This window comes from Phodopus roborovskii, unplaced genomic scaffold (assembly GCF_943737965.1).
Source record: "Phodopus roborovskii unplaced genomic scaffold, PHOROB, whole genome shotgun sequence".
Classification (NCBI taxonomy): Eukaryota; Metazoa; Chordata; class Mammalia; order Rodentia; family Cricetidae; genus Phodopus; species Phodopus roborovskii.
In genome coordinates this window covers 7,791,392-7,806,758 of record NW_026126459.1, presented here as the reverse complement: position 1 = coordinate 7,806,758, position 15,367 = coordinate 7,791,392, and the positions used below count along the sequence as shown (strand labels likewise).

Here is a 15,367-nt window from a genome sequence, read left to right as displayed (position 1 = left end):
ACTTAGTAAACAGTGGTGAGCATACAGGGAAAACAGACATGTGGCAAGGACAGAGGGACTGGCCTGCCAAGGAGGACAGCATAATATCTGCTGTTGTCATTGCCATTTAGAGCACACTTCCTCTCTTCTGGTGCTGGACCAGGCATGTGATCCTCACCATAGCCCTGAGAAGAGGGAACAGGACAGCACAGCAAAGTCACAGAAGTGAGTTCCCAGAGAGCAGACTGGGCCTGCTCTACTCTGCAGTGTGGTTCAGAAGGAGGTGTGTGCTCTCAACCCTCAGGCCAAGGACCTGGGAGGCTAAGCCAGGATACCACCTAAGAAGCAGGGAGACCAAGCCCAGAAAGCTGTACCACAGCCAGACCCAGGTAGTCTTCCATGGGAATGGCTGTGAGAGGGAACAGATTCAGGGCCAGCACAGGGCTTGGGTAGTGGCCCTCCAGGCAGTCTTGGCCCTCAAGGGACGAGTGAGTGTACACAGAGGCAAGGTGAAGCTGAAAAGACACAGCCTTGCAGCCACAGGTGTGATTCTAAGTCCTACATGCTCTATGTGAGTGGGCCTCACTATGTTCTCTGTCTCCTTGACACTGAGTAGGGAGGCCATCATGGAAGAAAGGCTCAGTGTGGGACGGAGATGCCTGAAAGCAGGGGCTTCACCGTCAGGAGAGGAGACAGGTATCTAGAGAGATGTTTTGGAGGGACAAGGGCTTCAAGGGAATGGCCACTCAAGCCTGGACTCATCCACTGATCCAGGAAGTCAAAGAAGAGGGAGGGGCCTGAGGGACATGCAAGGACTTTCCAGGGAGGTGCAGAACTGGCCTGGAGAAACAGCATCAGGGGCTCCATACAAAGAACGTAATCTGCACATGTGCATAAGGCCCATGAGGGACAGTGAGGAGCTTGGTGACAACATTGTCTTCCTTATCTGGGAATCATTGCCAGTTTTCAGAAACCCAGTCACACAAAACAAAACAACGGGTTTATTCCAGCTACAGACACTATGCAACATTTATTCCCTGTGCATCTCTGTCTCTCTCTCTCTCTCTTTCTCTCTCTCTCCCCATCTCTCCCTCCCTCCCTCCCTCCCTCCCTCTTCTTCCTTTCTCTCTCTCCTCTCTCTCATCTGTGTCTGTATGTCTTGTGTGTGTGTGTGTGTGTGCACGCATGCACATATGCGTGTATCTGTTTGTCTGCCTGTCTACATCTGTGCATCTGAGATGAAAATGCAGTCCCTACCCATGGGTCCAACTGGGCAGTCTTCCTCAGCCGTACTCACCCCTGGCAGTGATGAGTGTGGCTCCCTTTGCCCTTGTTAGCCCTTTCCTTATGAATGTCTTCAGTGGCTCTCCGCAGCCCATCACCCCAGTTCTTCACTGTGCTGCATCTCTGTGGTACTTCACAAGTATGTGTTACCATCAGACCCTCTCACCTGGGCCTTCTACTAGTCTCCAGCTTCTGTACTGTGCTGTATCCTTGGGTGCCAATTCACCCAAACAGGCAGGAAAGGAAGAGGTGGTTTGGGATTGGAGGGACTGATAGAGACATGTAGGGGACGAAATGTTGGGTAAAAGACCAGAAAGTCAGACTGAGGACAGGATGTAGATCAGAAGTCCGGATGGAGCCCAGACACCAGGTGTGGTGAAGCACTTGTGTGAACCACCATAAGAAGGAGCAGCAGAATCCTGCCTATAGGGTCCTCACAGATGGCTGCCACCTGAGTGGTGCCAAATCTCATTTGGATAGATTCTTAAAGCCCCAGGGATAAGGGCTATGTCCTAACTGCACATAGGGAGACAGCCCCTGACCACTGTCTCTTACTCTGTCTCTGCAGTGTCCTGTGCACCTGGCACCTACTTCAACGGCGAGCTGGGCCAGTGTGTGCCGTGTGTGTCAGGAACCTACCAGGACATGGAAGGCCAACTCAGCTGCACGCCATGTCCCAGTAGTGAAGGACTGGGTCTGGCTGGTGCCCGCAATGTATCTGAATGTGGAGGCGAGTGTGGCTCACCTGGAGGGGGAGGGCTGAGTGGGGACAGGTCCTGGGAAGAGCCCTGCAGCCCCTCAAGAGGCTCCCAGAGAGAAAGCAAATGCCATGTATAGTCATAAACTGTGACCTTGTCCGAAGTTCTTCCCTTCCAAAGCCACACAGTTCCCACATAGTCACCACTCATAAGAAAGGCCTTGCAGTATGCATACAGTTATGAACAGACCAAGGAGTGGCTTGTAACAGAATACACAAATACTTAAGTAACACTCACTCAAGCCAGGAGATCAACTTCAGCCAGAACTTCCTGTGCACAAAGAACTTAATTGGTATCTGAGAAGCCAGTTTTCAATTTACCAGAGGCAGTTGTATTAATATACAGCCCTGCCATTTACTCCCCACTCAGCCCCCTCTACAACGTGAGTCAGAGTTCCCCATTGGCCCCTCCTGCTAAGCCATGCCAGGCTTCCTCTAGAGAACAATACACCAAGGGCTCAGCCCTGGAAGGCATATTGTCAGGAAGGTGGATGAGTAGAACCCTGAAGGAATGTAGACCTCCAAGCCTTCTCCAGAGCACAAGAGTCCAGGGCCCAACAGAGCCCCTGTGGCTGCCAGATAGATACTCCTTGATCCTTTGGGCCCCCCAAGGAATGTGATCCCCAGGAAATGGTGGCTATTAAGGCTCAGGGCAGCCATTAGAGAGTCAGATCTCCACTTTGATAGAAGCTGACAATCTCAGGACCTAGATCAAGAGGATATTAAACCCACTCCATTTTGGAACACCTGTGCCCACATTTCTGAGGGAATACTTAGCTCAGGATGGCTTCCCTATGGTCCCTCTTTGTCCTGGTCATGCCCTTGGTTCTCACAGACCCTCCCACCCTCCTGCCCCTCTTCTGGCCTGTCCTGCTGACAGAGCAGACAGCCAAGCCTAGAGCCCTGAGCTATTCTTTCTATGAGTATCTGAGATGTGCCCCTGGGAAGCTGGGGCATGAACCCCCAAACAAACCTCTTCCTCTGTAGCCCAGCTTGACAGCAAGGCTCCTCACTCCTTACTTAGCCCCAGCCAGTGCTGCTGGTGAGAGATTGGAAGTCAGGCTGGTAAAGCCACATAGTAAACTGTCAGCCTCAAGACCTAGTGTCCCCAACCCAAGTTGCCCATTCTTTGTTCCCACCCACCCTGGGGGACCTTTTCCGGGGAGAACAGGGGCAACCTCTCATAGCCACAGCATCACTCCCCTACCTGAGCCGTGACTTCTGACTTCCAGGCCAGTGCTCGCCAGGCTACTACTCGGTGGATGGTTTCAAGCCTTGCCAGGCCTGCCCTGTGGGCACATACCAGCCTGAGCCTGGACGTACCGGCTGCTTCCCCTGTGGAGGTGGGCTGCTCACCAAGCACACAGGGACTGCCTCTTTCCAGGACTGTGAGGCCAAAGGTAAGGGGCCAGCTACTCAGTGACACATTCCCTGATACCAGCAGTCTGGAGTCTGGTCATGGGTGACCAGTACCATGTCACACACCAAAAGGAGACAGAAGCTAGACTCAAGCCTGCTGAGCACTGGGAATGTCCAAAGGGGTTGGGGGGCGGGGGATACCAACACCTCAAGGGCGTATGTGGGCTGTTTAAAGGGGAAGGGGAGTTAGACAATAGGAAAAGAAGATGATGGGAGAAAAGGACAGGGGTATAGGCAGGGCAGCATAGCAGAGGGGCCTCAGCTACCCTCCAGGCTTCCCCTCTCCTCTGCACCCAGGCCATCCCCTCCCCACTCACTGACCTTCCCCTCCACTCCCCTGCCCTACTGGCCCTCTGTGACCCTGTGCCTCTAGCCAAGGCCAGATGGCTGGCCCCCTCAGTGCCACAGAGCCTGCCATGGGCAGAGGGTTCCCTGACACACTTCACTGTGTCATCTCCCACTCAATTCCAGGAGCAGAGCTCTGCAGCCACCCTTCGCTCCATTGCCCATTCACTTTGTAGAAATGTCTGGTGTAGCTCTCCACTTTGCCTCCCTTCCTGCTCCGACCCCCTCCAGTCATACTGACATCCCCACTGCACCCCTCAAGTAAGTTTGGTCCTTACATGGTTGCTACATGGCTAGGGCCCCACACATCCTTGGTGTGGCCAGCACACCTGCTAGCTCTTCCTCATTCTCACCATGAGGCATACAGCTTGGCCTCACTTACCCTATAATAGTGGGGAAAAACTAAGGTATTTTTGGAGAGGAGGGTCCTAGGAGCACAAGGGTTCCCCTGCCCATCAGCTCCCCACCCACATGTCCCCTGCAGTGCATTGCTCTCCGGGCCACCACTACAATACCACCACCCACCGGTGCATTCGCTGTCCCGTGGGCACCTATCAACCTGAGTTTGGACAGAACCATTGCATCAGCTGTCCAGGCAACACCAGCACCGATTTTGATGGGTCCACCAATGTCACACACTGCAAAAGTAAGTGACGCTCCTGGGGGGGAAGGGCTGGGAATACTGGGTAATGAATGGGGAGGGGGCAAGTGAGGAGACCGCTAGCCCCTGGCAAGGTGGGGCAGACCATGCTCTGCACACTCTACAGTAAAAGTGATTGCACCACAGTTCATAATTCCTCATGCATGCCTGACACTGCCTGTAAGGAGTAAGGATTTTTCTGCCCGCCACTGGTCTGGTCCCACTGTCGCACCAGCCCCAATTAACACACTGAGATTCTGTATTTGATTGCTGTTGGCCAGTTACTTGTTTCTTATTGGCTAGCTCTGTCTTAAGTATTAACCCATTTCTATGTATTTCCATGTGGTCTTATTTTACCGAGAGTCGGTGTCCTGCTCTCTCCAGACTCTCCATCTTGACTCCTCCTCCCTCCTTCCTCTTTCCTCCTTGTCTCCTAGTCCCTCCTATCTTCCTTTCCTATTGGCCAACAGTGCTTTATTCATTAACCAGTATGAGAAACATATATACATAATGGCATCTCCCATCATCTCCTCTTTTCTGTCTAAATAAAAAGAAGGGTAGGGTTTTAACCTTAACATAGCAAAATATATAACACAACAGTTATCAAGTAAGAATCACAGTTAATAATATTTAGTCCATTAACATTTAGCAAGATTTAAGAAAATATTCCATCTATTCTATCTTTGTGAAACTAAAGTACTATATGTAACTTATCTTTAATCCTAACTAAGGAAAACTATAACCATAACTATCTGTCTTTAACTCCATCAAAGACCACAGAAAGATAGTATATAAACTCTAGAAATGACAGAGACATCTTGCCTTGTCAGTCACCTGAAGTTCTTCTGTAAAGTTCCATCTTCAGCCCATAGGCCATAGTATGTCTGGCAGACTCTTCAGCAAAGCAGGAAACTTTAAACTGTCTTTTTGTATTGGCAGTTTGTCAGTCACTTTTCTCTGTGTCCTGCAGACTGTCTGGCAGATTCTTCCATGAAGTAGGAACTCTGTAGTAATATCCATCTTGGATCAGCAGTCACTTTTCTATGGGTCCTGCATGTCCCATAGACTTTATACAGCATAAAGTCAAACAGTCCAGACAAGAGCAGTATCTTGTCCAAATGGCTAGTCTTGCCATATTGGAAGTAAACTCCATAACGAGTTTCTTCTATGTCCATCTTCCTTTTTGACGCAGGTGGTATTGCCAGGAGCATTTATGTCTCATTGTCAAGAAAACCCCTAAACCATTTTAAATGCCATATTCTGTAGGTCTTTGAAAGGTTTGAAGAATGCCTTTCTATCTCAAATACATCTCTATGTATCTTGAAAAACCTAACTAACTTATCTCTTAAGCTTTGACTATCATAGTTAATTATCTATAATCTGTACTACATTATACATTACATTTCTAAATGAGCTATATAAACACAATACCTAAACCAAAGGAGAAATATACACATCATAAGATTGACCTTAAATTGTATCAATAAATGAAAATCCATTCCAACACAAAGTATTCATATCCATACCATAATTCCCTTTTTACCTTTAAAAATATTGGTTGTGATCATTAACCATTTATAACCAACCCCATTTAAATGAAAACAAACATTTATAAACAATATTTGGGAATTTGGGCGTCATTCTTTCCAAAGTGCTTCCTGCTGGTAGGGGGCGCTGTCATGGGGGATCCTAAGAAGAAGCAGAAATCCTGGCTGTAGTCTGCAAGAATGGCTTGTCCCAACTGTTTTGAATGTTGGATCACCTGTGACTGTGTTTCAGGGGGTCTGGCTTGATCAAACCACATTAGTCTGGAAGGAATCCACAGCTTTTTATTTTCTGTGGAAACAAAAATAGAAATCCTTTTCCCCAGTAACTTGTCCTTAGACTTAAATTTTGAAATCAAAGCATATTTAAAATATATAAATTGAAAAAATCCAGCAATATTTCCTTTAACAGTTGTTGTTATATTCTCAGCAGTCAAACAATTTAAAGACAACAAAATAGCATATAGCATCCATAATTTTTCTGTGCTTTCCATCTTTATGTGGCTTTTTTATTTCTCTGTTTATTTTACTTCCATTTTTTCATTTTTTGAGACAGAGTTTCTCTGTGTAACTTTTGTCTGTCCTGGAATTCACTCTGCATACCAGGTTTACTTTGAAATCACAAGATCTGCTTGCCTCTGTCTCCAGAGTGCTGGGATTAAAGGCATGTACCATCATACCCAGCTCCTCCCTGTATTTTTAAAACCATTTTATTTCTTTTCTCTCCCAAGCCTACATATATTTTTAAACATACTGTAAACCTTTAGAGATTTTTCTTAATATGAATCTGTCTTTATTGCAAATCTTTATCTTTTTGTAGCCATGAGTCTTTTATCAGGTAAACAACATTGCTAAAATGAAAGTCATAGTTGTTTCTGCTGCAGTTTATCAAAGATGGCGGCAGCTATTTTACCACCAGCACTGAGAGCTGTGGTCACTGCCTTGGTCTGCGCTGCCATCTAGCAAGCATGCTGCCGGCTTGGAAATGTGGTCACTGCCATTGCCAGCTCTTGTACACACCAATAAATTGTTAGCAGAGTTATTTAAAAGCCTTGCGGGTTTTTGCCGCTTATGCTGAGTCAGGAATCCTCCCTTAAAGGAGCCGCGCAAATATCTGCTTGTCTCTCACAAAGCAGAGTCCAACAGAGAAAAATGCTGCTACCAAGAAGCCTTGCTTGTCTCTGTTCTTTTGTTTCTAAAACCCTTTTTTAAGCTTTTGGTTAAATTTTAAGTGGAAGTTCTTATTAGCCATGTGGGCACCGTATGTAAGGGAGTAAAGTTTTTCCGCCCACCGCCGGTCTTGACTACCTGAGCCAGACCCTGGTCTAACCCAGGCCAGACCCTGCTCTAGTTTCTGTGTACCCAGAAAAAGAAAGCGGACTCTGTGCCTGCAGGTGGCAGGCTGTGAGGCAGCTACCAAGTGCCAGGCCTTCAGCTATATAAGGCACACATCACCTAAGCCACCACCTGACACCATACAAATACCTGAAAGCAATGGAAAACAGGATACTAAGCATGGACCAGTGCGGAAGGGATGAAGGAGGACCTAACAGGCCTTATGGGTATCTGAGAGACTTGGGTTCCAAAGGAAAACATGGTACAGACAGCTTGGTCTTTACTACCAGCCCTCAGCTCTTGGCACAGTCTTTGGGTATAAAAGGATGCTAAATTAGTGCTTTTACATCATTTCTGAGAGTATTTGTTGCTGTTACTGTTTGTTTTTTGAGAGAGTATTTGTTACTGTTGTTGTTTGTTTTTTTTGTTTTGTTTTGTTTTGTTTTGAGGGTCTCTCTATTCAGAGTCTCTCTATTTAACCCTGGCTGTCCTGGAACAAGCTATGTAAACGAGCTGGCCTCAAACTCACAAAGATCCACCTGCCTCTGCTTTCTGAGTGCTGTGATTAAAGGTATGTGCCATCATGCCTGCACATTTCTGAGTTTCTAGTTTTCACTCTTTCCCCAATAAGTTCTTAGTCGCCCCCCCCCCAAGCTGCTAGTCACATCTGGAACCACCAGGAAGCTTAAAAAGATTGATGGATTGGTCACTCCTTTGTCTAGGACTGTCCCCAACCTTGCCATGTTACCCCCTGCAGTATCTGTCAAGTACAGAGGAGGCACCCTCAGACACACTGTTTTAAAGATTAATAAAATATATTTAACTAAAAAAATTAACTTAATGTTTTAATGAGTAAAGGTGGGGAAGCCAGATGTGATGGAAGATTCTAGAATACTGGCGGCAGAACTGTTTCTCAGAAACTTATTTTAGAGTGGATCTCACTGACCTAGAATTCATAGAGATCCACCTGCCTCTGCCTCCTGAATATTGGGTTTAAAGGTGTGCACCACCATGTCCAGCTCTCAGAAACTTGACAGTGAAAATGCACAGGAAATTTACCAATATTTACTATTTATATTCAATTCCCTTTAAATAAAGTGGTGATTTTAAAACTAGGAACCATCTGGCTCATAAAATATTATATCACAGCTGGACATGGTAGCACATGTCTTTAATCCCAGCACTTGGGAGGTAGAAGCAGGTGGATTTCTGTGAGTTCTGGACCAGCCTGGTCTACAGAGAAAATTCCAGGACAACCAGGACAGTTACACAAAGGCCACTCTAGATGAACAGTGTAGTTGGAAAGAAAATAAAGAAGCTGGGCAGGCAGCACACACCTGTAACCCAAGCACTCAGAAGACTGGGACAGGAGGATCTCAAGTTCAAAGCCAACCTGACCTATATAGTGAGAATTCTGTCTCAAAAGGTTGGGAGGGAGGATGGTTCAACAGGTAAAGGCCAAGTCTAAGGACCTGAGTTCAATCTCTGGGAATTGAATAGTGGAAGTTGTCCTCTGACTCAATATGCAAACCATGGCGTGTGTGCACACACACACACAATGAGAAAACAAACATTCTAATTTAAAATGAGGAGGCTAGGGACCTAGCTCAGTTGGTAGAATCCCTAGGTTCCATCCCCAGCACCACATAGACCTAGCTTAGTGGCACACATCTGAAATCTCAGCATTTAGAAGTGGGGGCAGGAAGATCAGAATCCAAGGCCATCCTTGGCTACATATCAAGTTTGAAGCCAAACTGTACTACATATAACCCTGTCCCCCAAGAAAGGAAGAAAGGAAGGAAGGAAGGAAGGAAGGCAGGAAGGAAGGAAGGAAGGAAGGAAGGAAGGAAGGAAGGAAGGCAGGCAGGCAGGAAGGAAGGAAGGAAGGCAGGCAGGCAGGCAGGCAGGCAGGCAGGCAGGCAGGAAGGAAGGAAGGAAGGAAGGAAGGAAGGAAGGAAGGAAGGCAGGCAGGCAGGCAGGCAGGAAGGCAGGCAGGCAGGAAGGAAGGCAGGCAGGCAGGAAGGAAGGAAGGAAGGCAGGCAGGAAGGAAGGAAGGAAGGCAGGAAGGCAGGCAGGAAGGAAGGCAGGCAGGAAGGAAGGAAGGCAGGCAGGCAGGAAGGAAGTTAGGAAGGAAGGCAGGCAGGAAGGAAGGCAGGCAGGAAGGAAGGAAGGCAGGAAGGCAGGCAGGAAGGAAGGAAGGAAGGAAGGCAGGCAGGAAGGAAGGCAGGCAGGAAGGAAGGAAGGCAGGAAGGAAGGAAGGCAGGAAGGCAGGAAGGCAGGCAGGCAGGAAGGCAGGCAGGCAGGAAGGAAGGTAGGAAGGAAGGCAGGCAGGAAGGAAGGCAGGCAGGAAGGCAGGCAGGAAGGAAGGCAGGCAGGAAGGAAGGAAGGCAGGAAGGAAGGAAGGAAGGAAGGAAGGCAGGAAGGAAGGCAGGCAGGAAGGAAGGAAGGCAGGAAGGAAGGCAGGCAGGAAGGCAGGCAGGAAGGAAGGCAGGCAGGAAGGAAGGCAGGCAGGAAGGAAGGCAGGCAGGAAGGAAGGCAGGCAGGAAGGCAGGCAGGAAGGCAGGCAGGCAGGAAGGCAGGAAGGAAGGCAGGCAGGAAGGAAGGCAGGCAGGAAGGAAGGCAGGCAGGCAGGAAGGCAGGCAGGAAGGCAGGCAGGAAGGAAGGCAGGCAGGAAGGAAGGAAGGCAGGCAGGAAGGAAGGCAGGAAGGAAGGAAGGCAGGCAGGAAGGCAGGCAGGAAGGAAGAGTGGTGGGAGAATGATGGGAAGGTCGGGTCTACTGTTGCTCTCTGTGTAGCCACCTGCTTTCTTTCTGCACATTCACCCCTGCACTGCCCAGCCTCTGGTAGGCGAGGCGGCTGTGCCCAGTGCCTGGAGGAATTCAGTGGGGCTGAGTAGTAAATGTCAAGAAATACAAAGTGAGGCTTCATTTAACCTTTCAACCTGAGACACAGCTAGGATGTAAATTACCTGGGAACAGACAGCCTGCACAACACTGACAGTGATAAAAGCCAAGACACAAAGATACAGACCGGTCTGTGCCGGGTGAGGGATGCCCATAAGAAGGAAAAGCCTGGGCTGGGTGTCGGGAAGCCCAGTAGTGTCAGCTGGTTTAGACAGCAGCAATCCAGTCAGGCCCCCTGCCCATCCCCTGTTAGGCAGCACAAGGCCTGACTAGCTGGCATGGAACCACTTATTGGCCCTGCCCTGCACCTCTACTGCCTGACAAGTCCCTTCACTTGTACCCACAGACCAGCACTGTGGTGGCGAGCTTGGTGACTACACAGGCTATATCGAGTCCCCCAACTACCCTGGAGACTACCCAGCCAATGCCGAGTGTGTGTGGCACATTGCACCTCCCCCCAAGCGCAGGATCCTCATTGTCGTCCCTGAGATCTTCCTACCCATCGAGGACGAATGTGGTGATGTCCTGGTCATGAGGAAGAGCGGTATGTTCTGGGTTTGGGTCTGGGATAGCAAGACCAAACTGCCCATGTGCCCATGCCCTTCTCCAGATTGGTTCAGCGCCACCTAGTGGAAGGGGGAGGACTCAGAAAGCAGGTGAGTCCAAGGTCCCCATGAGGCAAGTCCACTTGAGCCAGGCCTAAGAACCAGGCCATATAGAATTCTAGAGAAAAGTCATGAAGGCTCAGGACTACCCTGAGATGGGAATCTAGACCTAGTCAGTTCTGGTCTCAACTTTGCTATTAGCCAGTCTCTTCCAGTTAGTTGTACAGGCAGCTGCCCTCCCCATTTCATACCTTCAATGAGATCCTGGGAGTTTCCTTTTATTCTGTAGGCTTCCGACCCCCCTTGGGGGTTTAGAGAAGTCAAAGGCCTGGGCTAGCCCTTCCTGGAGCCCTAGCTATGCTCCAGGGGGAGGGAACAATGGGAAGGGATAAACTGAACAGGCCTTTATCAGGGATGGAGAAAGTGCCTGCCCTACAGGAACCACAGTGAAAGAGGAAGCCAGGGAAGTAACTGAGCACTCTGCAGGAACATGGCTCTGTCCTCAGCATTTTGTTGAGAAACTTTACTGTCATTGAACTGCATGCCAGAATGTTAAAGGAGAAGGCCAAAGACGCAAACAGGCACAAAACTACACCACTGGTCTGGAGCTGGTCTGTAGATGAAGACAGGTGGAGGAAAAGGGGATAGCTCTGCTATTGGTCCTGTGTGGCTTTGTTGTCTTGTGCATATACTACTTGCTGCTTGGCTGATAGGCCAGAAAGCCCCAGTGTACAAATGGAGGGTTGTAGCCAGGAGTGAGAGGCCCACCCAGCCGGTCAGAAGCCAGCCTGGAACTCCCTCCTCTATCCATTCCCACCACTAGCCAGTGATCACCCACAGGCAACTCTCTGTGAGCACTGGGGAGGCAGCCCAGAGTTTATCCTTGTCACTCAGCCCCAGGTGAGAGGACTGTCTAAACCTGAGCTTCCGGTGGTCTTGGTCCACGCTGACTCATCTCCTGAGCTGGTCTCCAGTCTACGTCATGGAGGAGCCATGAGCCTGAGGGAGACAGAGAGACTGTAGTGGGGGGACTCAAAAGAGTAACAGGAACATGGCAGGAGGCAAAAAGCAGCAGGGAAACTATGGGCAGGGCGTGGGAACAGGTCTCTGAAGGTGGAGGCAAACAGAAAAATGTCAAGGGCAGGGTGGAACAAAGGAACAAAGGAGCTGGGTGTTTTAGTGCTAGAGGCTGATGGGGGTGGGGGGCTGGCCTGAGGCAGCACTGAAAAGGCCTGCATCCCTGCAGCCTCACCCACGTCAGTCACCACCTATGAGACATGCCAGACCTATGAGCGGCCCATCGCCTTTACCTCCCGCTCCCGAAAACTCTGGATCCAGTTCAAATCCAATGAAGCCAACAGCGGCAAAGGCTTTCAAGTGCCCTATGTCACCTATGATGGTAAGATACCGCCATCTTGTCACAGCCTACTCTGTGCCAGCCAAGGCCTGGCTTGGGGACTCAGAAATGAGTTGTACATCCCTGACTCTGACAGGACATAAACCCAGAGATAGAACTAAGAGCTAAGCAATATGGAAACCCAAGGGATGCCGGGTAAGAAAGAAAGGAGACCTTTGGTGCTATCTGTGGTCTTCACAGATGGTCCTGCCCCACCAGGGTTTGCAAGGTTAAATAGTCAGCTAAGCCACTAGGAGGACAAAGCAGGTAGAGGGGACCCCAGAAGCAAAGGCCAAGAGATAGCACTACATCCAGCCACCACCAGCTGTCCAAGGCGGGTCCAGGGAGCTGGGGAGGGCAGAGAAGGGAGGTGTAAGGTCTCAAGCCCACCCCCCCTTCCCTCTCCCTGCTGGCCGGCTCCCAGAGGACTACCAGCAGCTAATAGAAGACATCGTGCGCGATGGGCGCTTGTACGCATCGGAGAACCATCAAGAAATTTTGAAAGTAAGTTTTTTGGAAAGGAACCCCTGTGACTCTGGGGAAATGGTTGGGGCCATCCCAGCCCTTGCTCTGACTCCTGGAGGAGGGTGTTGGGTCAAGGGCCCTGACATCAGACTGGATCTAGACTGTCTGCTGCCACTACCACCACCACTCCCAGTCCACAAGATTTGAGACAAGCTGGCTGCCAGGGAGATGGGGACCAGGACCTAATGAAGTGCTTTCACAGGATTCCTCAGTCTCACATTTCTGTCTATGAAATGTGAGTAGACAGTGTCTCAAAATCAGTGGAACTGATCCACTGCCACTGGGTTTGGACTCCTTCCTTCTCATCCTGCCTACTGACTGTCACAGAGAGAGAGAGAGAGAGAGAGAGAGGGAGAGAGAGAGAGAGAGAGAGAGAGAGAGAGAGAGAGAGAGAGAGAGAGAGAGAGAGGCACTAGCCCCAAACCCGGAGGATACGGCTCTCACTGAATGGAATCAGTCATGGGCCCTGGCTCAGTCTCTTGATGGTAGTTCCCTCAGCCTAGGAGGATGAGAACGGAAGGAATTGGGCTACATCCCCCCCCCCCCCCCGCGGCCCACCCCTGCTCAACTGTAACTAAACCTCACATTCCACCAGATGGCGCTGGGGTGCAGAGATGGTTTGCCAGGCACAAGGCTGGCCAGCTGCCCTCAAGCTCCTGGTTCCTCCTGGAGGTGCCATTTGGTTTAGGTAGACACCAGATTCCCTGCCTGCCTTCTGTCCGATGGTGTCCCCCATGTCTTACAGGACAAGAAGCTGATCAAGGCCCTCTTCGACGTGTTGGCACACCCACAAAACTACTTCAAATACACAGCTCAGGAGTCCAAGGAGATGTTCCCTCGGTCCTTTATCAAACTGCTACGTTCCAAAGTGTCTCGATTCCTGCGGCCCTACAAATAGCCAGCCAGCTGTCCTGCTTGGGGATAGCGGGAACCAGGGGGGAGGGAAGTGAGCCTTCCCTCTATAGCAGGAGCTGAAAAGGGGCTCCATGGGCCTCCAGGTTGCCTTGGGAAACCCATGACACCTGCCTCTGGCAAAGCCATCCAGCCTGTACCAGTCTGTGGAAGGCCTAAACCCAGCCCAGACCCCTTGGGTGGGTCTGCCACTCCTGTGTGGAAACACTACTTCAGACAGCCTTCCTCCACCCTTTGCCTTGATTTCCCAGAACACCTAGAACATTCTTTCCTAAACCAGCCCAGTGGGCCTACCTAGGCCAGGACATACTGTACCCACCATGTGGAGAACAGGACTACTGTGCCCTTGGCCTGACAAGTTGGGAAAGAGAAGTATGGCCAACTCCCTGCAGGCTCTGGAAAGCCTGGGCCATTGTCACTCACACAGGGCCAGGCCAGGCTAGGAGGGGTGTGTGGAGGGGCCATCTGAGGGGGATTGATAAGCCAGTGTCAGTGCCTGTGGAACTACCACACCCTGCCAACTCCTTCAGCCACAGGCATAGGACACGAAGCCAGATCATGGGGCTCAAGGGACTCTGTGAGAGATGGAAAAGGTCCTCCAGGAAAGAGATCCATGAGCTTGTGCTTCACCTTAGTAGAACATCTAATGAAGTTCTCTATATATAAATATTAAAAATATATACTTCTCTGTGTGGGCAGGTACTTTAGAAGATTTCTCTTCAGCAGCTGAAACATTGTCCACTGTTGCTGGCCTCCCCCAGTGATTGGATGGTACCTCCCAGCACTTGCCACCTCTGTGTGGGGGAGGCCAAGTGCCCGCTCCCCTGGCCTGGGGAGAACACAGACATCCTTGAACTCGCTGTGGAATGTGACTTCTTAGGGGTTGGACTAGGTGTTGTGGTAAAGCATTGACTATGGGGGAGGGGGCTTTACAAGCAACATCACTGCTCTCAACAGAACACAGTGGAAAGCAGCCCTCATCTCCCTCTGGTACTGGCACTCACTGACTCTGCATGTGCCTGCAGGTCACCAGAAACAAGGCCTTCCTCAGAAATTTGCAGGCTGTGCTCAGAGAGCAGCTCCCACTCTCTACTGCAATGGAGGAGAAAACAAGGACCGGAAAGACAAGGCCTCCCTGATGCTTCTCAAGTCTCTTAAAGAGAGGAGCCCCTGTATGGCCCAGCAGAATGGCATCCTGCTGGCTAGGGAGTCACCCCCTCACACAGAAATCCTGCCTGTGCCTCAGACTGCTTGCTGCCAGCTGTCAGATACACATAGAAACTGGTCTGTATTTTTCAAATTAACAGATGTTATAACTTGGAGGAACATGGGAGAGTCTCAAAATGAACTCCAAGGTTTCCTGGTCCCTGTCCCACCCTGATGACGTAGTGAGCTGTTTCAGAAAACACATGTGGCTCATTGAAGATTGGAGGTGTATGGGCAGGTGATATGTGGGCAAGTGAGCCAGGCCCGGAGAACCACAGCTCGATGACAAGGTACAACAAACACATCTGAATTCCCTTGGAACTCAGGGACAAGGTCTTGTCACCTGAACAAAGCAGAAGAGATCACCAGCAGCCATCACTGTCTTGTGGAGAGCAGCAGATGGACGGACTTCCCGTATTTGGTGGTAGGTCAGGGTTGGTGCCCACTGCCTTTCTGCAGCTCACAATCCCTGAACCCTAGTTGTATCAGGGAAAAGCTTCCAGTCTTTCTGTTGGGCC

The 15,367-nt window shown here is 50.0% G+C and overlaps 1 protein-coding gene across 1 annotated transcript in view; it reads left to right on the top strand.

Annotated features, from left to right (window-relative positions):
• Positions 1 to 14,209, top strand: part of Scube1 (signal peptide, CUB domain and EGF like domain containing 1) — a 120,254-nt gene extending 106,045 nt beyond the window's left edge. Inside the window, exons 17-23 of the mRNA XM_051189516.1 lie at positions 1,832 to 1,993; positions 3,253 to 3,420; positions 4,269 to 4,430; positions 10,552 to 10,749; positions 12,057 to 12,209; positions 12,631 to 12,710; positions 13,477 to 14,209. Of these exons, the coding sequence (XP_051045473.1) occupies positions 1,832 to 1,993; positions 3,253 to 3,420; positions 4,269 to 4,430; positions 10,552 to 10,749; positions 12,057 to 12,209; positions 12,631 to 12,710; positions 13,477 to 13,629 (1,076 nt within the window). The 3' untranslated portion in view covers positions 13,630 to 14,209. The remainder of the gene's footprint in view (positions 1 to 1,831; positions 1,994 to 3,252; positions 3,421 to 4,268; positions 4,431 to 10,551; positions 10,750 to 12,056; positions 12,210 to 12,630; positions 12,711 to 13,476) is intronic.
• The last annotated feature ends 1,158 nt before the right edge of the window (positions 14,210 to 15,367 follow it).